We start from the raw sequence: 24223 nt of genomic DNA on the forward strand, positions 1-24223 counted from the left end.
GAAGTCCTGACGGCTGGTTTTAAGGCTCCGTTTGCATGAATATGAATACAGACGTGTAGCGGATTATTATAGAAGCTAGAGCTGCTTTATAATTTAAAATGAGATATGGAAATCTGTCTTTACACATTATGGGACCTTAAAATATCTCATGTATCTCGGGCAAGTAGACACTGTGACTGAGGCAGAGTAACATACAGTATGTGTGGCTGTGAGACTGTGAAAAGTGGAATGATGTGAGAAAGAAGAGAGGTGGGTGAGGAAGGAAAAGAGAAAGAGAGAAAAAGACAGAGAGAGAGAGCAGAGCGCACAACACGTGGCGCGTCCGTCGGCCGCGCAACAAGCTGCGATCAGTGGAGCTGATGGGAGGAGGGCAGAGGGAAAAGCCTGGAAGGAATGAAGATCAATCGGGAGATGTGAGCATGAGAAATAGAGGGAGGCAGAGAGGAGAGAGAGAGAGAGAGACATGAGGATGAGGTGAAAGTGAGAGAGAGAGACAGAGAGAGAGAGGGAGAGAGAGAGAGAGAGACGGAGGCGGAGACAGTTTGCCTGTGTTGTACAGGCTGAGGCAGGAGGTGAAGTCGACCACTGGGAAACGACTCCACCAGTGAGCGCTCAACACAGAGAGGAGTACGGGAAATACAGGGAAAGTGACAGAGAGTGACACACCCGGCATGGTTTAAAAAAAAGAAAAAAAAGAAAGAAAAACAACAACAGGAAACCCACAGCAAATTTTCTTCCTTTTTTTCTTGATCCACTGCTTTTCTCACTGGTTTATTGTGGAGCTGAGTGGATCACTCTACCAAAAAAAAGAAAAAGAAAGGGGAGTTAATTAGCTTTTTCTCCGGCTCGTTACTTCAAAGCCTTTTGTCTTGCATATCTTTAAAAAAAAAAAGAAAAATGACGTAAAGTGGTGCAATCAATCTGTTCCTGCTCTCTGGGGGATTGTAGACGCTCTGTTGACGGATGCTTGGATTGTGCTGTCAAACTTTGCTGTCCTCCTCCTCCTCCTTCTTCTTGTTCTTGTTCTTCTTTTGCTTCTTCTTATTCTTCTTTTCCCACCTCGGCTCGTCTCCGGTCTGCGTGAGGTAGGTCTTCAGTTTTCACTCCAGGAGGGATCAGAAGGTATAGAAGTCAAATTCCTTTTAAGTAAACTGTCAAACATAAGTGGTTAAAGCTGATCAATCAATGTGTAATAAATCGGGGGATGTTCTTCAAAGCAGAGGAGCTCTAATGTCTCTATTGGCCCGTCGAGACCCTCTAAGACCCCCCGAAGAGCCTCTTATCTTCATAGTGTACAGTCTGGATGTGATGATGTGCATGATCTAAAGTGTTGGAGTAAGTAAGACAGAAACACATTTCCTCTCCTCTTCCCACATTGCACCGTCATGTCAGAATATCTATTTTTAAACTATGGCTGCTGGGAAAAAAAAAAAAAAAAAAATCAAAGTGATTGTGCACTTTCCTCTCCATCTTTCCCTCCAGCGATCCTTTTTTACATGCTGAAGGAGCGTTTTTGTGTCTGTTGCATACACCTGTACCTCTGTCTGATAATCTGGCTTGGCGTTGAGCTTTATAGACAATGTTCAAGCAGTGTGGATCATCTCCAAAACGGCTCAGTGTGTGGGTTTACGTTAGTTAGTCGTGATTCCCACTCGCGTCGTGATTCCCACTCGCGTCGTGTGGAGGGCGTGGGCGTGAAGCGTGGTGAGGTGAGGTGAGCTGAGCTGAGGAGCTCCTGGGCGTTTTCTAAAAGCTTCAAACTTCTCGTCACTGCTTCATCCTGTAGTTCTGCACTTTCTCTTTGTTGTGAGATGCCACCGTATGGCTGCAGCATCAATAATCACCTCACAGTAATCTTTACTGTATGCTGCTGTACTGTTGTAGATGCATTTTTCATGAGAGATGCCGAACAGCCCTCAGGGCATCGTTCACCTACTAAAAGTAAGTAAAAATAAAATTAGCTCCAACAGAGGCTGGATAATGACTAGAGTGCGGGGCTTCCTGTTAATGTTTAAGCAGCTGGCAGCAGCACATTAAAGAGTGGGTTTAGGAGTTGTACAGGTGAGTGAGAGGGCAAGTGAGTGGGTGAGTTTGAATCCCTTCCAACAGGTGTGGACACTGGGAAGTGAGTAAATATTGGATGTTGGATGTTGTGTTGGATAAAACAAGTATCGGATATGATACAAAAAGAAAAGTAAAGGGTGGAACCAAGCTTCTCTGGTCTGTTACCTACTGATACATTAGTTATTAGGTGTTTCAGTTTTTTATGGACATTGTATTATTATAGAGTATACATTGTGACACCGGGCAAAGTCTAAATCTACTTGAATCAGCCTCTACTTATTCTGAAGTTTATTTACCTGGTGTTGAATGTGGTTTAGTCTTTTAACAAAAAAATAAAACTGATTTAGTGTTGTTTGAGTGTTGGATATAGGCAATTTTAGGCTGATACTGATGTAATAAAACCCCCAATATGGATTCTAATTATTTGTTTCTGTTTTTAAATCTAGGGTAAGTGGCCTTTGTAAACACTGCATGATCAGTTAAAGCTAAAAACCGACACCTCAGCATTCACCTGCATTCATAACTTCGTAACTCGCTGCCCCCTTGTGGCCACAGTAGGCGTCTGTCTCTGGTTGACGACCAGGCTGGATGTTGTATCTAAAGTTTCGGACATTTCTGTGGGCGTGGCCTCGTCTCGTTCATGAAGGCAGGGGGCAATCTTTGACGTGTAACTAGCTGTATAAAAAAGTATAACCCAGTTACCATATCTATCTTTTTTTCCCTTCTGTTATTAAAGACGTTGGGCTTCTACAGCAGCTGAGGCAGGAAAAAACGGGATTGTTCATCCTTCTGCTCCTCTGTACAAATCACTGCTGGCTACTTTAGTGTTTCTTAATCTTCACTGCAGTTTCTTTTTACTTCCTGGCCAGAAACCATTACTGATACCAAATCTGCAATAAAATCCATATAATGCATTCTACTATTTAATGAAATCTATGAATTAAACTTTGATTAAGCACTGATCACATTTGCCATATTGCACAGTCTTGATTTTAACCAAGTTAGCAGTGGACATTGGCTTCGTTGTGTACCTCTCCTCCTCACTGTCTCTCCACTCCAGTCGTCATAAAATCTTTTTGGCGTGTGTTGATATCTTTGCTACTGAGCATTTCCTGCTCCAACCTCGGCCGGCGCTCCTTTCTTCATCTGTTAAACCATGAAATTGTCCTGTTACAGACGGGATCACAGATTCATGGATTGTCTGCAGCAGCGCGACCGATAAAAATATTTTTTAAGTCTGCCTCCCTGAAATCCTCCAGACTTGGACCTCTTTACATTTGGACCTCCGACTGACAGATGATGAAAATTATCTCCGGTTCGCACACCGACGTCTCAGCTCATTAATTATCCGCAGCCGTGCATGATGGGAGGTTGGCGCGGTAAAAGGCCACTGTCATTTGGATGCTGCCAGTCAAACAGCATGCATATGAACTCTGGGGCAGGCCGAGGTCGGTGGGAGGTGACGGGGTTTATTCTGCACAGGTATTCAAACAGTGGACACATTAACATATGTGCTAATGATCACATGCTCATTCATGAATATTCACTGTTACAGCTGGTGTAACTGCCTGTTTGGAGGCAAAGACAGATCTGTAGAGCGATTATTTCTATGTGTCCTGGTCAGATTTATAGCTGGAAATTTCATTTGAACATTAAAAATCAGAAATCGGATCAGATTATAGGGTAAAGATCCTAGAAATGTAAATAACGATGGATGTAGCCTCACCTACAGGTGTCTGAGGAGAGGTTATAAGATAAAAAAATACAGAATTATCCAAGAGGAGAAGGGAGGCGAGTGGAGCTGAGACGGCTTGTGGCGGGCATATGCTCCACCACCTGTCGCTCAGCGCTGTATGACCTCAATTATACACAACTTTGAGCCTGAATAAAATTTCAACAAGTGAGCTCTATGAAAGTCCAGCTCCATACAGTCGTCCTGAAAGAGGAAGTAACCAAAAATTGTGCAAACATGTTTATTTGTGCCTTAAAGCTTGGACTTTTTTAACATGGGAGTCTTTGGTGATTCAGACTCTAGTGGTTATTCAAAGAAGTGAGTGCTTCAGTGTCGGCTTCAAGTTGCTGCTTGGTAAAGATTTAAGTTTAGAGACATTTTACTTCAGAATAAAGTTTAAATTGTCAAGTTGAATGTGTCGTGTTGGCAAATAGATGGGCTTTCCACCATGAAGAGCTCTTAAATCTGTGTCTGTTTGCAGTGTGTTTGTGTGTGTCGAGCTTTTAGATAGAGTTCAATTTATGTTCATTCCTCGACTTGTTCTTCTCCTTTTGAACACGACTTTTCCTCAGCGGCTGCTCCTGAGTCGTTGCGCTTGACATCTGTCGAGACGGCTCCCCTGTAAATACTGCACAAGACAAAGACGTGCAGGTAAAATGTGTCTGTGATTCAAATCGACGTCTGATAACAGCTGGTCTGTCAGGATTAGACGAACCGAGCAAAAAAAAAAGGGCAAAGCAAAAATGACAGGGAGTCATGAGTCATGACAGGAGCAGCTAACAAGAGGGTTTGATACTGAGACAGATATAGCAATAGAGAACTGAGGTATTACTGTACATGTAGGGGAGCTGAATGGGGAATTGGGAAGGATTGCACAGGTGGGTGTTTGACTGAAAGTGGGAGTCACTGGGGATCCTGCAGACTGGAGAGGGAATATTCATATTAAACAATAAATTCCTCTGTATACATTTGATACAGAGGAGTCGACAACGGCCTCATTAATGCTTCACAAAACATGTTTTATTGTACGTCTAGAGGTAAAAATTACACTCCAGAGTCCGTGGAAAGTCCTCATAAACACAGAAATAGTATCAGTGTGTGTGTGTGTGTGTGTGTGTATTTACATGGAGTGTGTCTACTGCAGTCCGGACGTGACAGGTGATGAATGGGTTGGATTCCTCGAAGCAAGGTACAAGCCAGGAAATAGAGACACGGGGGTCAGAGCGTCCAGCGCTACGGTAACGGTAAATGAGTTGAGGGACGGAGGGACGGCGCCGCTTCCTGTGGGGACGGACGGGGGAAGCAAAAATAAGAAACAAGGCGGGAGTGGACGAGAAATGAGATGAGTGGGGTGTGGCTTAATGGAGCGATTACAGATGAGAGCGTGCTCAGATGATGCTTCTGTGGTATCCAGGAAACCGTCAGTATAATTTCATATGGTGTGATACATGACAGAGAGACGCTGGTCATACACAGTAATGAAATGTGAAATCCAAATCTATTCATTTATTTGTAAACATATGAATACAACCTCAGCCTTGTCCTTGTGTGCATGCTAGCAGAGCACAGCACTACTATTAATGGTTTAAACCTCTGTGTGCGCCTTTATATAAGAAAATACATCACTGGATTTTCACATTTAGTCAGGCCATGCTTTGGAAAATGCTGAACTTCATTGGAGGTTATTAGTTGGAGATCAATGTCAAATTAGGATGTTTTGTACCAAGTTTTGTTTTGATGTAAAAGATACTTCCTGCTTTGCTGCTGAGAGAGGACGTACAACGTTCAGTGTGACTGAAACAACGTTTTTATGACAAGGATGCAGGGGATTTATCTCACTGCCTCTCCACTTTTTCTCAAAAAAGTCTCCGCTTTGATATGATCGACACTTTCGTACAGCGGCATTCATGTAATTGGACTCTGTTGAATACACCAAACTGTCAGAAGTAACTGCAAAACAATTGAAAAAAAGACGTTGCAAGAATTATTGCAGGCAGTCCTTTAATTTCAAGGTCAGACAGGTGTTGAGGACCAAAAGTCCATTGCTGTTACTTCTCTGGTGCTGCCGATGACAGTTTTCTCTCTGATTACTGGGGCTGTGTTGCAACACAACATTATGTTCAGAGCACTTAGCGACAAAACTCTAACTTTAGGCAAACATAAAAAAGACAAAGAGCAAATGAAAATACCCATGTGAAACAGGTTTTTAAAAAGAGGGGATTGCCGCCAAGCATAGGATCCTCTACAACCATCAATTTGTCACAACCGGCTGAAAGGAAAAAGCTTTTTAGAGCAGAGGTTTTTCTCCTGAATTGGCAGGGACAACAAGTGGCATCATTGTTTGGCATCTCTGAAATGGCCGAGAGAAAGCTAAATCAATTAGCCTCAGGAGGCCTCGCATTGTCATTCGCATCGGGTTACCGGTGGAGCTCGGCCAGCAGCGGTTCACGGAGCAGACGCTCACTCAAGGAAAAACAGGCATGGAAGGATTTAGGAGAAGGAGAGGGAGCCGGTCCGGCTTATTGGATTTGCTTGGGAAAGTGATTACACCTTCCTCTTCCTCCCAACATCCCTCCTCGTCCTCCTCGTCCTCCTCCTCTTCCTCCTCCAGCCCTTTCGCTGCATGTTAGCTGCTGAATGAGGGTGACACACCTTGCCAGGCCGTTCCCCCCGGCTGCTTTTACAGCTCTGCTCGACATCCTATCAGGGCCTTCAAGTGCAAACGCTTTCGCTTGTATGGCAATCTCTTTATGCTGCAAACTGAATCCCCCCTCCGCTGCCACCAGCCGACCGGTGGAAGCCTGTGTGTATGTGTGTGTGTCGGTAATGGAAAGGAGGGCCGCTTATGTCTTTCTGCACATGATATATTGAACTTATGCGTGTCTGTTGGTTGGTGTGTGTGTGTGTGTGTGTGTGTGTTGAAAAATGACTGATGCAGTTGGACAGAGGTGGAATGGCGATGATAAATCAATTAGAGTGTGCAGGAGAATTAGGCTAATGAAGGTGACAGCAGGGAGAGTGTCCCACTCAGCCATGACTCAGAGCGTCCGCCTGCACACATAACATGCTGCATAGATCCTACTGGGTCCCACTCAGGGATATTGGTGTGTTTTAATTAATTTAATCAGTGTTTTTGATTCGATAAAACACCACAGTCCACAACATTGATTTCAGTGTGAGATGGTGAGCGACAGCATTAGTTGATTGTTCCTGTGCTTTAAAACATGAATGTTTACCGCGCACGTATGTGGACTTGATGCAACTCTGAACTTTATCACAGCCGTTTTCCATTTCCCATCAACAATCATGAACCAGACCTTTTCTTTTTCCATAACATAAACCGAGTAGTTGCTCAAAGCCGAACTACAGTCTTTCTGTATAGTTTCTGTTAAACCTGATGAACCATGAAGTCTGAGTCCGTTCTGGATGGATGGGCAGTATAGATCACATGCAAGTGGGTCCAGAAATATGGAGGTGTAGCAATTTTTTCCTATTGCACAAGGGCTACAAGTGCAAAAACATAGTATACAAGAATCCACCTTTAGTCTTCTGTGCAACAAGAAGATCGTCTTCCCAAGGCCCAATGACCCCGGACGTCACGGCCATAGTTTAAAAGGCCCAGTCCCAAGAGACTTGGAGACGGTAAAATAAAAGCAAAAATAGCAAAAGTGTTTTTTTCTTATTCATTTTTAGTTTTGCATTTACCTTTTGATTTAGCCTATTAGGAACCTGACTTGGCTTGATCGCAAATGAGTAAATTAGCCGGCTAGCATGCGTTTGATATGCGAGTATCTTTTTAATCATCAATCATCCTACACCTATTCTTATTTTTGCTCTTCTAGTCTTTTTTGTTTGTTTTTTTAATATAAAGATGTTAAACATGGGCTTGAAAGAATATGTGAATCACAGCTTTTTCATGCTTTTTTGCCTGATTTTGCTTAATTGCTAGTAATTTAGCCAGCTAGCAAACATTGGGTATCCTTCTATTGTTTTTTTAAATCGTCATTCATCCTTACACTTGTTCTTATTTTTGCTTTTGGTTTTTTATTTGTTTTTTATACTTTTTGATTAAGTTTCAGATGGACTGAAAGAATCTGTGAATCGCAGCTTTTTCCTTCATTTTCAATCTCTCTAACATAAATAAAAAATCCACATCAAGAGCAGTTCCACATGTAGAAAACGCTGTATTATCTTGCCAGTGTTTTCCTCTAATCTAATACTCAGCCCATTTATTTACTCTAAAATAACCCTGCCATTGCTCTCTGTTTCGTAGGTTTCTCCTTTTTTTCATTTCTTTTTTTTTTTCCAAACAGCTGTTGTCACATTTTCTTTGTCGGCTCCTTCGCTCTCTGTCTCTCTTTCTCCACCAGCTGCCCACCATTCTTCCAGCTGTCATTCTTTTCTTCAGGATTCAAGCCTCCTCCTAATAGTGGTATTTATTTTCTGTCAGGCTCTCTTTGTCCCACACAGAGGAACATGCTCATTACACACATTCACACTTTCAAGACGTTTGTGAGCATGTGTTTTCTTGCACAGTGACATGTACGTACTCACTGTATATCCTCCCTGTGGAATTATCACCATTCAGCTGTAGTTATGTACTTCAGCGTCTCCTGTGGATTAAGTGGATAAAAACATTCCTCCAATGTTTTATTCAAGAACTTTTCAGCTTTCTTAGATATCAACAGTAAAAGCTGGTTTTAATATCAGTCCTTCATAGTCAAAGCAGACTTGCTTTTATAGTTTGAGTATTCAGAAAGCAATAACTCGAACTGCGAAGCAGCAGCATATCTCACTTTTTTAATGCTTGACAATCAATAGTCATTTGGTCTTTGTTGTGCTTCTTCTTAATAAAGAAGTATCCAAACCAGCAGAATCACAAGGATAAACATGTGAAGGAACAAAATAAATTGCTTATTTTTGCATGAAACATGAAAAATATTGGCATTGGTGAAAAAAAAAGTATTCATTATTTTTGAAATCATTTTACTGAAATAAAAACCCAAATATTGACCTAATATCCACAGAGATGTTGCATTTAGGTGAGAGAAAGTTGGATAAGAGTTGGGGAAAGTTTTGACGATAACACCTCTGAAAGTGATTCTGTAAATCTTTGGAAATAAAACCACCTGTTGCTGCAGCGAGAGGCCGAGGAGTTAAATTGTGTCAGATGCAAATTCAACCCAGTTATAGCTCAGCTCAAGATATGAGCTACGTCACATCACTCACCTTATCTGTGCCCTGGGAATAACTTTTAAATTGATTTATACTGTTGATTTGTGTTGGCGAACGTTTATAGAGGTTGAAGTACAACTTTGTATCCTGAGTCCTGCGAGAGAAGATTTTGATATTGACGATGTAAACGGGTCAAATCAGTGTGAACTAAAGGTCGTCTATAAAGCAGGTTGTTATGACTGTAATTTGGTTATTCCATGTTAATATCAACTGGATGGAAGTTACCATGGAGACATAAGCGGCTGTTTAATTCATAGGCTGTGTGCGTGACATTGGCAGAATTAGTCTGCCCGGTTACAGGAGAGCGTTTATAAGATGCCGATCAATACGTTTTCAGCCTTTGTAAAAATGAAACGTAGTCAGAGGCTTTTACCAGGCCTTCAGACCAGTCACAGGGGGAAAATACAACAATAACAAAAGAAAAAAACATCATTAGCCAAGACGTCTTTGACTTAAACTGCTGAGCTCAGTCAGATTCCTGGCAGGACATCCACGGTGCCATCGTTCAGTTTATACACTCACTCACCCATTTAGCTCTTGGCCGCCTCGTAGGCCGACTGAGCCGACTGAAACGTGTCAATGCAGATGAGGTAAACACAACCAGCAGTGCACTTGACATTGACAAGGTAAAAGTAGAATCAATGGGTACGTTGGAGCATCTTTTGTAAGCATACGTGTCCCTGTTTGTTCTTTTAACCCTCCTGTTGGTCAAAATGACTCTGTTTTTTTTACTGGTCCTTCTTTCCTCCTTTCACTCTCTCCCTCCATCCATCCTCCTTTCCTCCCCCCTTCTCCTTCCTCTCCTTTCCTTTCTTTGTTCCTCTATTTCTCCATCCTTCTTTCCTTCCTTCTTTCCACCATCCTTTTCACTTCCTTCCTCCTTTCCTATCCCTTGGTCCTTCCTTCTTCCTTCCCTGAACCAATCTTTTCAAGTCTCCTTCCTGTCTCCCTCCTTCTTTCCACCATCCATTTTCTGATCCTTCCTTCCTTCTTCTTCCTTTCTTGACCCAATCTGTTCCCCTACACAATACCCCCCCCCCCATCCTTCCTTCTTCTTCTTTCCCTTGACACAGGAGGGTTAACAGTGATCTGGTCTGTTGAGTGGTTTAGGTCATCACCTGCCTGAGCCACATCATATAATAATCAGTGTACGACTTGTAGACTGTGTTGGTTGTTGTTTATCACCACTTATCATTTGTTCTTCTGACATGCGACCTCTTGTCGCTGCAGGAATAATGATAATGACTCTGTGGAGCGAATATATCTCAGTCACAGAGAGACGCAACAACAACAACAACAAGTTGTTTTGTGGTTTAAACAGTGAGACCTTAATCACTGTGGGCCCTGCACTTTGTTTACCAAGCTGTTTATCTCTGTGTGTGTGTGTGTTTGGGCTCCAGACAAATTGCTGCTTTTTTGTCTTTAAAGTATTAGGAATAGTTCCAAAACTGCAGTGACAGACACTTGCCTTTGTTTGCATGATCCGTAAAAGCTCAGACTTGTTAAATTATGTAGCAAAGTCGTTCATTGAAGTAGTGGTTGCACATCTGGTTTGATCCCCTCTGCTGCCCACGCAATAATACCTGCAGGATGACAGGACAGGATGATACGTGGCTTTTATTTGCCAGTTTACCTTGTCGTTGGGTTTTATAAAAATGGAAACACCAGATACAAAATGCCCCCCCCCCCTTACAAATAAAACCTTCCACATCTGCACTGTCATCACTGGCTGCTGGTCCCAGGTCTGTTCCCATGAGCACGAGTGAAAGCAGGAGGATGGAGGCCAGCGGTGTTGGAAGCACAATCTATCTACGACTTGTTCCAACTTTCCTCCCCATTTCATTTTTTTTATATTAGTCCAAATTTACTGCCGCAAGCTTCGAATCATAAACTATGAACACACTTTTAAGTCACGCCAAGGTAAAGTATGCACACTTAACTCCCTTGATACTCACTGGGATCTATTCAAGTGTGGGAAAAAAAAGTGCTGTTTCACACCACGTCTATGATGATGTATACTGAGTCATGGCCTGTGCAGCTAAAAAGGAAATATAACAGATGACAAGGATAATTTCTCTTCCTCTTCCCAGATCTGTCAGGAAAACAATAATAACACATTTATACTATTAAAAAAACGCAGGAAAAACAAAGGAATGATTAACCTTAACCACTATAATTTCAGATGTGGCCATCACAAAAGTTAACAGTGTTTCCAAGTTGTCAAAACAAAGTGATGTCCCATTCTTCCACTTTCTCTGCAGTGACATGAATGCATGCTGCAGCATTATTCACCAGAGAGGAAGCGGTAAATCTCCACAGTAATCCTTGTCATTTGCTGGCACCGGAGCAGACACTCAGAAAATCTCCCCTTTTGGCTCGAGTATGAATTTCTCTCCTCTTGGGCCGCGTCCAATGTGAGACGACAGGGAAAGAAAGCGAGGGAGCGCTGCCAACAAGAAGACATAAATGATAAAGAATAATATAAAACACGAGATGATGGAGCAGGAGATGGAGCAAGATGAATAAACCGAATAGTGTGAAGCAGCTTTTTTGTAAATGTTATGCAAATTGTAGGTTTTGTTAATTAGGGCTGTGAGCATGAATGGGCTGCACAGAGAAACACAACATGCATCATATTCAGTGAAGGCTCTTGGAGTCGTTGACACGGGTTAAGAGACCCTTCGCACCTGCCCACAGCCTCCTCCCCCATCCTCCTCCCTGCAGCTCACTAATCAGTGGGGCTGGGTGGAGATGATGGGGCTTCCTAACCTGCCATCAGCCAGATGTTTCCCACCAGGCTCACAGGAAATAAACAAAAAACAAAAACACACATGCACTGTGAAGCAGTCGTGGCAGCATCACCATAGGGACATCATCCGATTGTTCTGCTGTGCGACTGCGATTTAAATAAGCATCATTTACAGCTAGAAGATCAACAAAGAAAGTTTAACGCAGAGTGGGCGTGCCTTGGTCTGGTTTGATTGACAGTTGAAGCTTTGTCGTCGCAAGTTAAAAGAAAATAATCAACAAAACGACCTAGAATCTGAAAGTTAAACTGAAGGAGAGTTTCATAAGACTTCACCTCACAGATTTCCACACACTTCATAACAGGAAGAATGACACCAACAAATTAAATTTAATAGAACAAAAAACACATTGATTAGCGGTGAAATAACAAGTTGTTTTTTACTCCGGCAGATCAGAGGCTGTTTACGCTGCTTTGTAAGAAGCAGATTAAGAAAACAGGTTTTTAGGGCTTTTAATTTATTCATACATTCAGGAATTATTAGTGAAAACCGTGTGTGTGTGTGTGTGTGTGTGTGTGTCTCTGTGTGTGTTTTCGACTCCTATACTTTGGTTGAAAAGTTTCCTCAGTGCAGTAACTTATATAAGCTGAGTCGGAACATATCCGCCTTAATGTGGTGGCTGGTCTGCCTGCGGGGAGGGATTGATTTAAGTTGGACTGCAGCACATTTTCTACTCTACTTCCTTATTCAGAAAGCTTCCTTTACTACAGTACTTAACACTGAGTTTATACAGTGCAGCGTCCAAAGTCTTCTTCCATCTCCTTAAATGAAATTAGATCGCTTAATCTTGAGACTTTACACTAGATCAGGGATCGACTGTGGCTAACAACTCTCACTACTACTACTACTACTACTTTCACTATAAACAGTTTTTCTTGTCTGTAACAACATCTATTGCATGTCGGCCCGTCCTGGGTGAGGGATCCCTCCTCTGTTGCTCACCCTGAGGTTTCTCCAATTTTTCCCTGTTAAAAGGGTTTTCCATGGAGTTTTTTCTTAGTCGATGTGAGGGTCTAAGGGCAGAGGATGTTGTTATGATGCCTTGTAAAGCCCTTTGAGACAAACTGTTTGTAAAAATGGGGCTATACAAATAAAATTGCCTTGCCTTGCCTTGCCTAACAAGGTCTGGTCTGGTCCAAGGTTTTCTCTTCTTCTGGGTTTATCAGAGCTTGGCTGTAGAAACTAACTTCTCTGGTACTAAAGTGTGTAAATTGTAGTTTAACAGATATCCACTTTGTCCAAACCACAGAGCTTTTCTGTTTATGGAGGATCAATACCGTTTTTAGGTGTTACCAACATGACATTTTAATTTGAAAAGGTTTCATTTGTGCTCTTGACCAGTGAGACTTACAAAGACTATAAGAACCAGTGTCTTGGTTATCAAGGTTACGAGCAGCCAATACTAACAAGTGCAAAGGTCAGAGCCACATTTCCCCTGTGACCACACAACCGGCCTGTAAAAAAGGAGTGGCATGGAAAATGGACTTTAAAACAATATGAGCAAAGAAGAAAGAATCTTTACAAGCAATAAGAACAAAACAGAGGAAAAGGGGGATATAATTTAGGCCTTGTCCAAGCGTGCGACCACCTGGATCTCACTTCCCGGCTCGATATACAAATAAACATATGGGTTGTGTTGGTTTTATCCAGTCCAACTGTGACTTAAAGCCCCTTTGACATTGTGTTTGTAAAAGAGAGTGAGAGATGGTGAGTCAGGAAAGGAGGGATGGAGCGAATCAATGTAATGCACTCAGCTCCCAGCTGAAAAAATATTCTTTTATCCAATAGTGAAATATTATTTTTGGCTCATTATAAAACTGTGGCGGCACTAATCAGACTGTGCAGAGTGTGACTCGGTGTCAGTGTGGCTCAGGATGTTCGTGGCAGATAAGTCTCTGATCAATGTGAATGTGGTCAGAGCGATTGGTTCTCAGATGCATCTTGAATGTGTTCACACCTGTGAAAATAATAGAAATATTCCCCCAGACATTAAAACAGTTCAACTAAATCTCTGCTGTTGGATTCATGAAAATATGTAGAAATGTCGGACTCTCTGGCAAATCAGCACGTTTTTGGAAACTTCTTTTTGAAGAACAGGGTTGTACTACTGTATGTGGTTGCAAGATTGACTGTAACATAAGATGGTTTTCGCAATTTTAAAATCCTTTTTAATTGCAAAAATATTTATGCATCTCTTCGGTTGCTTCTGCTGGTGACTCCAGTGTATTCTGGGAAAATGGTCATATCCCTTTGTTGGAGATGTTACCCTCCCCCTTAGTCCTACCCTGTCATCAAAAAGAGAATAATGATACCCCAGTTAAGGCTAAGGGAGAGGGAGGGCTAAGGGGTAGAAATAATTGGATTTTAGAGTTATGGTCAAACAGGTATTGAGACCAAACCTGAAAATGGTCTAAAATTTAGCAGGAACTGTGTCACCACTTGGATTTGGATTGCAGAAGTTTACTCTGTTTCAGTCCTGTACAGATGATATACAGTATATGTGAGATTAGAATCATAAACACAATTTTCCAAGCATTTCTCTGAGATCTTAAGTACACTTATGAATGTAACTGACTTACTGTGAGACTCTTGTGTTCTGGGGTTTTGCACTGCACTGCACTCTCCTCATTATATCTGCAGTAAATGTGGCAGAAAAATAATTGCCTACTGTTTTTTATAACTTATAATAACAGTTTAATTTTCCTACTATAATACCAAAACAGTTTCTGGTCCCAGCTTCTCATTTAGGAGTATACACTGCTTTTACTTTTCAAGAATAGATATTTTAGGTCTCAGGCTTTTGCTCACACAAAACACAAAGACTTGGGTCAGGTTGGGCTTTTTTGAGAATTTAAATCAATGACTAATCAATATCATGAAATAATCTGCAGATTAACGGATGAAAATGATGATACTGTAAGTTGCAGCCTTGTGAGCTTTTTGTTTTCCATGTACAATCCTGGCTGAGATTCTTATAGCACAGTGTTCACCTAAATCGTGGCAGATACAGATACAAACAAGATACAGAAATTAAATTTTAATGCACGACTAGTCTGTTGTTGTTGTTGCTGGGTTTTGACAGATTTGATAGCTGCCTGAAAGTTCAGCAGAGACCAACAAGAGCATCTGTTATTAGGCTTTTCTAATTCATGTTGTTGCTCCAGCTGAGAGTTTCTCTGCTGTGTGAAATTCCTCATGTCTTTCCTCACAGATTCCCCCATAATAGTCTCCAATTAAGCTTTAATGCTCCCTTAAGTCCATTTTTATGATTCATATCCTACTTAATTGTTTGCCATCCATCATTATAGAAATTTTCATAGTCACTTAAACACCAAATATTGCCATGGCCACTTATCTTTGTGTGCTTGTTTAATAAAGAATGCATTATTAACCACCATTTCTTCAACGGTAGAGGAATGTGTAGAACATGTGTTTGAAGCTCTTGAAACAAGTCTTAATTTTTTTCCTGAATTAGCTCAAGTTATTGTTTCGCCTTTTGAAATATGAAGTAATTACCCCCACAGTCCAATGCAGTCCGACTTTACATTTATCAACAGGAAGGGGAAAGACCACCGTGCGCTTGGAGGGTTTTCATGAAAAGTGATGCTCGTTGTTCATTTCAAATTTCAGGAAAAAAATCTCAAAGAATCGCTCACATTTTGAAAGTTGATGAACTCGGGCTAGTCTTTTTCATTTTTCCAGTGAGTGCAGCCATTGATACACTGCTGCTGCCTGAATTGCAGTGAATGATGTTAGACCTCACATCATGTTCAAGAGAGCATAAAGCTGATAAGTCACTCAGTGAATCTCATCAAGCTCTCTGTGTGAGGCTAATACATGAGGTCTCTGTACAAAACTCACAAACCTTGTACTGTTCATTCCTCTGCTCACCACAGATTGAGAGACTGAGTTGCTATGTGATTATATATGTTAAGTATGTCGTCTTATGGTTATGAAATGCAGGTGTAATGCGTCCTCTTTGAATTATGAACAAATATTAATGTCATGTTGATGGTCAGTCAATTCATAAGCAGCTCAGGTCTTTCTGGATTAGACTGAGACAATGCAAAGGATAGTATTGTGGATTGTACTGTGAGCATCTTCCTTTAATTGTGTTTGTCTGTGTTTGTATGTGTGGGAGAAAGAGATGCATGCCATGGACACAATCTGGATATTCCCTTCATTTTGCATTTACAGAACAATTAATAGATTCATCATTCAGTTTATTAATTTGTTCTCAAATATATTCGTCAGCAGATTCAAGGGTCAATCTGCTCTGACATGGTCAGTGTGTTCTGAAAGGTTGCACTGCAATCTACAGATAACAGCACCAGTAGTACCATCATCTGGTCATATTATCATTTCATACATTAAATATGCCATCTCTGCTTTCTGGGCAAAGGAGAGGAAATGTGTTTGGGAGCACAGCACGCACTCCCTTATACTTTTAAAGTATTTTGAAGTCTGATAGAAAAAAGAAAAAAAGAATTTGATTTCTCAGATGTCTTCTTTTACTCAGTTTTCAATTGACTTGCATGTTACAGTGGTTTTGGACTTTTACAAGTGTCTTATCTTTGTCTTCCCATTTTAGTAATGGATCACTGATATTGACTGGTTGAGCTCAGTGAACTTCCAACTGGCTTTTTTCCCCTCCTAATGAACTATGATACTAGGAGCATTTTGATTGTAACTCCCACCGACAATGAGGGGAGCTAGATAAGGACAGTTTGTTCTCTTGAGAATATGTTCTCCCGGAATCGCTTCAATGGACAACATGGAGCAGGTGTTGCCCCTAAAGGAGGCACAAAGGCTAAAGTCCATCCCCCGAAAAAGAGGGCTCCGAACCCCAGGGTAGCACTAGTCATTCGGGGTAAAATACATCGTCTCTTGCAAGGGTCTGCAGATCACCATGTCCCAGAGTCCCACCTCTATTACGCAGGTATTGAAGATGAGGAGGCGGAAACAGAGGAGAGCAGAAAGGAGCACAGGAGGATATATCCGAAAGTCAGTCCCAGGGCTGAAGCCTACCCTCCGAAAGTATCGAATGGTAAAGAGCATGCGGTGGCACCAGGTCCGCCATGTGTAGGAGAGGTGGAGCTGAACAGAGAGGGATGTATACGAATACCCTGCACTTTGCAGCATAAGAGCTCCAGACCCCCATCAAATATTAAACGAATCTCCTTTGAAGCTGGAATTCGGACAGCTCCTGAGCCGATGCGACCACCCCAACACTACAGTCCAATTGGCCCAGACATGAATGGTGCTAAATTTGCAGGGGCAGCTGGAAGGGAATTTGCTTCACCCCGTATTCGGCCAAAGAGACCATTTTCTACCGGAGACTGTGTTGACTACAATTTCAACAGAACTCTCCCAGGAACGCTGCTAGAAGAGGACGAAGACAAAGAGGAGGAGTCAAGTGCCATTATTGAGCACATTCTCAAAGAGCTGAGAGGGATCAACAAGATCCAGGAGGAAATCTCTGACCTCAGGGATTACCTGACCTCGGTCCGTGGGTCAGTTGAGGAAGTGTCATCCTGTGTAGATGCTGTATTGATGGAGATCGAGGGCATTCGTTCAAGCAACAAGGCTGGTTCGGGTGTACATGCAGGTACCTGGTCAGGGGTTGGGTGCAAAGATGGACAGTCCCCTCGCAGAAGGCCTGCCAGTGCCTATGGAAGTTTAGGGAGTGCAATGCCAAAGTCTGATTTAAATCTTTTCCCCCAAGTCTGCAGTGAGCGCCATAGCATCCATGGAGAATTACTACTACCAAGGGCAGAAGAGTCTACAGTTTCCCCAATTGCCGAATCTGTGGGTCATCAGGAACTGGAAGAACCAGAGGACGCCTCCGACCATAGCTCTGATATCCCTGTAGGTGCCATAGCAAGAAAGCTGAGCTTTGGCTATCTTGAAAGGCAGGATGGTCAAGACTGTCCAAGCACCAGCTCTTTGTCTTCTGGTCACAGCTCCAAGTCTGAATCAGACCTAGACAGACCAATATCTAGTCTTGAAAGAAAACAGCAAAGGGCTGATGACAGAGAGGAACACTGGACTAACACTGGACCAACACACGGTGCCACTCGGGGAGCTACGTGGCACAGGGAAACTGCTTACCTCAGGGACAGACATCAGGAGGAGCATGAAGACGGGTGCCCTCCGTGCTGTGAAGGAGCTGGTAGCTGGGATCACTACAGTGGAGCAGGAGGATATAGGACATCTGGCCAGTGCTCCACAGGAAGCTCTGAACATCTCTCTGTTCGTTCTAGTAAACATTACAACTCACCTGCCAGCAGCTCCAGCAGGGAGGAGTGGACTTCAAGAAAGAGGAGGTCTAAAAGTCAGTCTGGGATTCATGTTCCAGCGGATACCAATCTTGAAGTCCCCAGTTCAGGATATGAATGTGCTGCTGATTTTTCCTACCCTCAGAGTTCTGGCTACCATTCAGTTGAGTGTCATGATGGAGAAGCAGAGGGATTTGACTATCAGCAAACAAATGACCTCAGCTACACAACAGACTGTCAAGCTGATAGCTACCAGGAAACTTACTTAGCCTGTGAGGAGTCTTCAGCAGTGACTTGGACTGATGCATACGTATGTACCAATGTAGCTGATGTGGACAGGCCGTTCACTCAAGAGCCTGGAAACCAGGGGGGCGCAGACATCCAAGCCGGTGGGTTCAATGTCAAGCGCATAGGCCGAGCGGTGCTTGGTTTTAGTTCTGCCTTACGGGGCGCATTGCGGAAACTTGAAGTCCCTGCGGCTCAGAATCCTGGAGAGGAAACCGACTTTGAAGTATCAATGCCATCTGAACTGTCCACAGCTGAGTTGCCTTCACAACCTTTTTGCTATGAGACACAGTTTGAGCAAATATCTGGCGAAACCCTAAAGGATCACGGGGTTGATAGTAGTAATGCTGCAGGGGAATTGAGCAAAAACATTATCGAAGACAAATCAAATGTTTTCTCTGTGGAGTCTATGCTTGAAGAAGCCGACAACAGCCTTACAGTGGACTATTCGGACACCCCCAAACATCCTCCTTGTTCAGACAAGATCCCTCCATGTTTAGACGAGGTGTCAGCCTGCCCTGACCCAATGTCCAGTAGCACTGCAATACTTCCTCTACCTGTTGGCCTTATAGAGCAACCTGCAGACGTCCCTGCAGAAGGTCCAGCAGATGGTTCTGCAGATCTGAGTGGTAAAGGCCAGCTTTCGCAATGCACCACCGCAGAGTCCCTATCGGTCTCCCTCTTGGCGGATGAACCTACAGCACCAGAGGAGTATGGTCAAACTGAGGAGCCACTGCCGCAGCAGATATCCGCAGACACTGATGTTGCCCCAAAGCCAGAAGGGGATGCAGCAGAGTCATCTGTGGATATAAGCCAACTGGATGAACGCAGGCTAAAGTGCCTGAGAAGCTTCCAGCAGATTCTGCGGGACAAGCGGGAAACCAGGCGCAACCTCGCAAGTATGACCATGTCCACCTTCTCTCAGGATGACCCTGAACCAGGTAGTCACATCTGGGTTTTTAAGTCCAAACCGTCTTTTGTGTCGTGATGCACATTTTGTCTTCTGCATTTTGTGAATAAGCTATTCCTTAGTTTTGAGTCACTGATGTAAAGAAAGATACACTTATACTGCATAGAAATTTTTATCTGATTCATTCTCTCCCTTCATGCTTTAAGCAGCCCTTAGGCTAAAAGATCATTGGTGTTTTTTCTTTATTTTAAGTGGCTATAAATGACTGCTTTTAAGATTTTATGTGGAAATAATTGATTGAATTTAGCTTTTTGCGATCGTAAAAAAAAATTGGCTGTTCTTTCTCCACCTCACCTTTCTGACATCAAAGCTTCTCGCAGTTGGTGAAACCCTTTGATCTGTCGCTGTTGCAGTGCGACGTGCACATTGATAAAATGCTCATACTGGTATTCTCTTTGAGTGCGTTCACAGAGGTTGTGAATAAGCCCCCCTGTACCAAAAGTCCGCTGAGTATTTACTGTACCAAATGGTCTCTGCTGATACGATAATTTTCTACCCTCTTGAGAGCAATGTATCATCTGCCACTCACGAGTCCCTTACTCCACTCTGAGGCCCCGGCAGTAGCCATTTGCTGAATTAGAAAACATTAATTATCTCCTTGGAAAGCCAGCCTGACATTAAAGAGGAAGGAGAAGGGAAATATTAAGAGTAATTTTCATGATAAATTATACATGTTAATGAAACATTCATGACCTCAGACCTCATCTATCTGAAAACTCAGAGGCAGCGCTGCTTTTAACATTACACAAGCATTTATAACAAAGTGAATAATCCAGGGTGTGTCCTGTTATTTTGTTTGATGAGTTAAACAAGATCTTTTCTGTCTTTTTCTCTTATTTTTTTTCTCTTTTATCCCGTTTTACAGATGGAAGTCAAGATGGAGATCAGGTTACCTCTTCTGTAGTTTCTCTCTAACATTTAAAAACATGACATTTTAGATTCAGTTGTTTTCTCTGCACAATTTTCTGTGTATGTTTTTATATTTTTTTATTCACATTTTCTATACATGACATGTGTTTACTCGATTTTCTTTTTGGCTGTGCTTATATTGTTTTCTGTCCATTTCTAAAATAAAATGCTCACTTAATCCTGAAAATACCACGTTTCAATTCAAAGCTAATGAAATAGCTTTAGGTTTTATGAGACGTCAGCCTCAATGCATCTGCTGCCATATTAAGAGCATTTGTTGTTTCAGTCATGAATATAAAAATGTCATCCAGGAATAGGTCAGTATTGATTAGGACGCAATATTGATGAAAAGTAGTATTGATGTGGAGTCTGTCAGGCTGCCGTGTTTGTATGTTGTGTTACTGTCACTGGGTTATCTTCTGCACTAGCTGTTGGACACACACACACACAAAAAAGAAATGGTGTCAGGAAACACAAGTCGATATCTGGGGTGTGTTTACTGGGAGTGTGTGCGGTTTGGGAGGTGTTTACTTTACGAGGTGAAACCAGATTTATGACGCTCATATAATGTATGAGGACGATATAATTGATTGAAATGCAACGCTGGAACTCAACCAACCCAGTTCAGTCCCACTGTTTTCCTCCAGTTTTTTCCCCTTCTCACTTTTTCTTTCCTCTCATGCGTTTATGTGTGTGCATGCTCCAGTGTCATAAAACCAATAAAGACCGTCAGCCTTCAAATGGCTTAACGCCTGACCTGTGACTTCTATTTCAGAGCCGCGATCAAGATGGTGACCCCAGCAAGCATCCGTGGGCCAAGCCGGGGTCAGTAAACACCTTTTGGCGTGTGTGTGTGTGTATGAAAGGGAGAGTGTGATTATCTGATGTAGTGTTTGCAAATGGATTTTCCACATTTAGATATTGATCAGTGCATTTCGTTATTTCTTTGTTTGTGTGTGTGTTTCTGTGCAGGGGAAACGCACCGTTTGGCATCGACAGCATGCCGGACCTCCGCAAGAGGAGGCCCATTCCTCTCGTTAGTGAACTGGTGAGTCCATGTCACTCAGGGTCGGCCTCATGACATTTTAATTTTGACCTTCACTGAACTGAACGTGGTCAGACTCAGGATTTTTTTCTTCACCGACTAAATATAAACAACAACCTGTACATTATTTACATTATTTAATTTGCAGCCAATTATATTTTTCTCTTATGGTAAACAAAAAACAACATTAGACCAAGAAATTTCAACTTATGACCTCCATCAGCTTCATTACAAAACACATTACAGCTAACATTTCAATAGGAAAGTGCAAGACAGAGAAAAATATATAAGAGCCAATCATATGTTAACACAGAGAGACAAAGATATCTGCCAAGGGATCAACTTTATTTATATATCCCAAGGGGCAATTTATTTTGCAGCAAGACAGGAACAGACACATAAAATAAATCATTCCTGGTACAGAGATACAGCCATACGAGGAGACGCAACCGCAAATCAACAACAAGGACGATGAATGACAATTAATGCAATAAATATTAAAGATGAAGAATTTCTCCCCTGGCCAGAATTTGAAACAGAGATGGCTCGGAGGGATGTAATGTCCAATCATTGTCTCAGACTGGTAGAATGGAAAAGGGAATATCCAGCAGAAAACATGGCTGCCACCATATTACGTCCATAACCTGTAGAAGTCCATTTAAAAATGGTAAAAAAAAAACTTCTTATGAATACATAAATACATCCAAATAACTGAGCTATAAAACACCATAAAAACTGTAAACACCATGAAAAGAACTTGTTAATTGCGAGGTCCTTATTCACGCCCCCTGGAAATGAACTTTAAAGATAGAAAATCCAAAATGTTTCCTCTGAGATAATCAACATTTTTATCACCTCTTTGGCTGAGTGACTTCTGTACCTACAATAAAAAGAGATAAAAATGTGTCTAAATGTTTTATGAAAGAACTAGTCACATCAGGTCACTATTTACTAAAGATTAATAAATATATTTCCTTTATGCTGCACCTGTCAGGCTCACAACACCAACACTGTCTCCACTGCTTCAGGCAGGTTTACCTGGTTTATTAAGAGAAACAAGGTGAAACAAATTCACACTTTGTAACATAATTTCTCACCAAACTCAAAACAGATTAAATATCGTAGGTGAGGCTAACACTCTGATTAAAAAAACAACCTCCAATCTGTTTTTACCGAGTGATGTTTTCTTCTTCTTCCACTTACAACATGAAGTCTTTACCATCTGTCAAATCCTCCATCTGCATCAAGACTTAAAAGAGTAGATATTTAATTTTGTCTTGTGCATCATGTTGGTCAAACCACTGAGACATGAATCAATTTATCCGTCTCTTAACCATGTCTTTCTTTTTCTTCTCTCTCCTTTTGCAAACCTCCCTTTCCCTCCGTCTCATCGTCCTTCAGGCCATGGTGAGTAAAATAAAACATGAGTTTCCAGCTGCTGTTTCACTATTTCTTTGATGCTCTTTGTTTCTGACTTCGACTCCCTCAGCGTGAATTTCCTTTATGAAATTAGCCACGAGCACGGGCACGAACACACATACACACACACTGTCCATCATTGTTCACCTGCATTTCACACTGTTCTGATAAACAAAAGAAAAATCAATGCCTTCTTGTGAGTGCGTTCAGTTTTTTTTTTGTTTTTTTTGCCTCGGCTGACTGATGGAATAAGGTTTTTCTGTGATTGGTGTTTTAGCTACAAGTCCTTTAATTAACAGGCTTGTCTTGCTGTGATTCAGCATCTCAACAGCTCCGTGTTGTTAAATCACACACCTGCCTCTCTAAACAAACAAACACAGATCAATGTTTTTGGTAAATTGTGTCTCTGTTCCCTTTAGTTTCACGTTCACTTTGAAGTGCTTCAGGGAGGCTGAGATGTTCGCTCGCTGGTCTGAGTTCTGTCATCCGAGCGGATGCAACTATGAATATTCAGTCGCTGACATCTAAGAGACTTGACTCATCTGATTAGAGAAAAGTTGTCTCCATTGATTTAAAAGTGGATCCTCCAGAGTGAAGGTCACACTTTGCTCAAAGCACCCATGAGGCCTGAGGAGATATAAAAGCCCTTATACTGTCTGGTCTAAGTTAGTTGAAGCTATAATCTGAAACTTTTCCCCATTACGATGTCTAGACCCCGAAGTTAAATATCTTTTTAAACTATTCCACATTAAATTCAGTAGTTCTCAAACCAAGAGTAAGAATCCATGTTGTCTGGTTGTACGCATTGGTACTGTAGAAGAAGCACAAAATTAAGACACTTTTTTATACTTTTGTGTATATTAACATATACGCAAAGAGGACCAATCATCAGACGTCTGGATTTTAAATTATCAGAGAAAAGAGTTCAACTCTGTCCATGAATCTGAACTGAAACTGCTTTTTTCAGTGTTTTTGAACCAATTTTAATTTCCTGGTTCATTTGTTATGGAGAGGACGACACCTCTGTGGATAATTTAGCTGACAGCTGCTGGTAAAAAAAAAACTATATTATTTTATCTGGTTATCTGGATCATAAGTCCTCACAGAAACAATCAAAGCGGCCGTCAACTCACTGATGTCCTGTGTCTGCACAGAGTTAAACTGAACTAATCTGTGTTTTTAACGGTTAAAGTCTGTTTGTTTTTGAGAGAAGGAGATCTCTGAAGATAGAAGGACTCTGGGTAAAAACCTACTGAGTGACTGACAGATGGGGCGAGTCCAGACTCCCATGATCCTTTGCCCTGTGACCCCTAGTAGTGGAAGTTGCATAAGAGACACAAACATTAGACCTTTTTTGACACAAGCCAAAAGGAAAAGAAGAAAAATGTTCAAATTTACAAAGAGAATTTCAACAAAAATATCATGTAGTCATGATAAACGTGGTCATAAGTCGGCCCATAAGTTGAAATGAATGTGTGA

General features: G+C 41.8%; 1 protein-coding gene across 2 annotated transcripts in view; it reads left to right on the forward strand.

The window, feature by feature from the left end:
- The window catches only part of LOC146981013 (protein unc-13 homolog B-like), a 188879-nt gene that overhangs the window by 90097 nt on the left and 74559 nt on the right, over positions 1–24223 (forward strand). Inside the window, exons 1-5 of one of the 2 annotated variants that reach the window (XM_085785931.1) lie at positions 16430–19342; positions 20237–20259; positions 21056–21105; positions 21253–21328; positions 22727–22732. In XM_085785931.1, the coding sequence (XP_085642057.1) occupies positions 16582–19342; positions 20237–20259; positions 21056–21105; positions 21253–21328; positions 22727–22732 (2916 nt within the window). In that variant the 5' untranslated portion in view covers positions 16430–16581. Of the gene's footprint in view, positions 1–16429; positions 19343–20236; positions 20260–21055; positions 21106–21252; positions 21329–22726; positions 22733–24223 lie in introns of those variants that run through there. The other variant, XM_085785933.1, reaches the window with a different exon arrangement.

This window comes from Trachurus japonicus, chromosome 9 (assembly GCF_045865225.1).
Source record: "Trachurus japonicus isolate A0001 chromosome 9, Traja_1.0".
In the NCBI taxonomy this organism is placed as follows: Eukaryota; Metazoa; Chordata; class Actinopteri; order Carangiformes; family Carangidae; genus Trachurus; species Trachurus japonicus.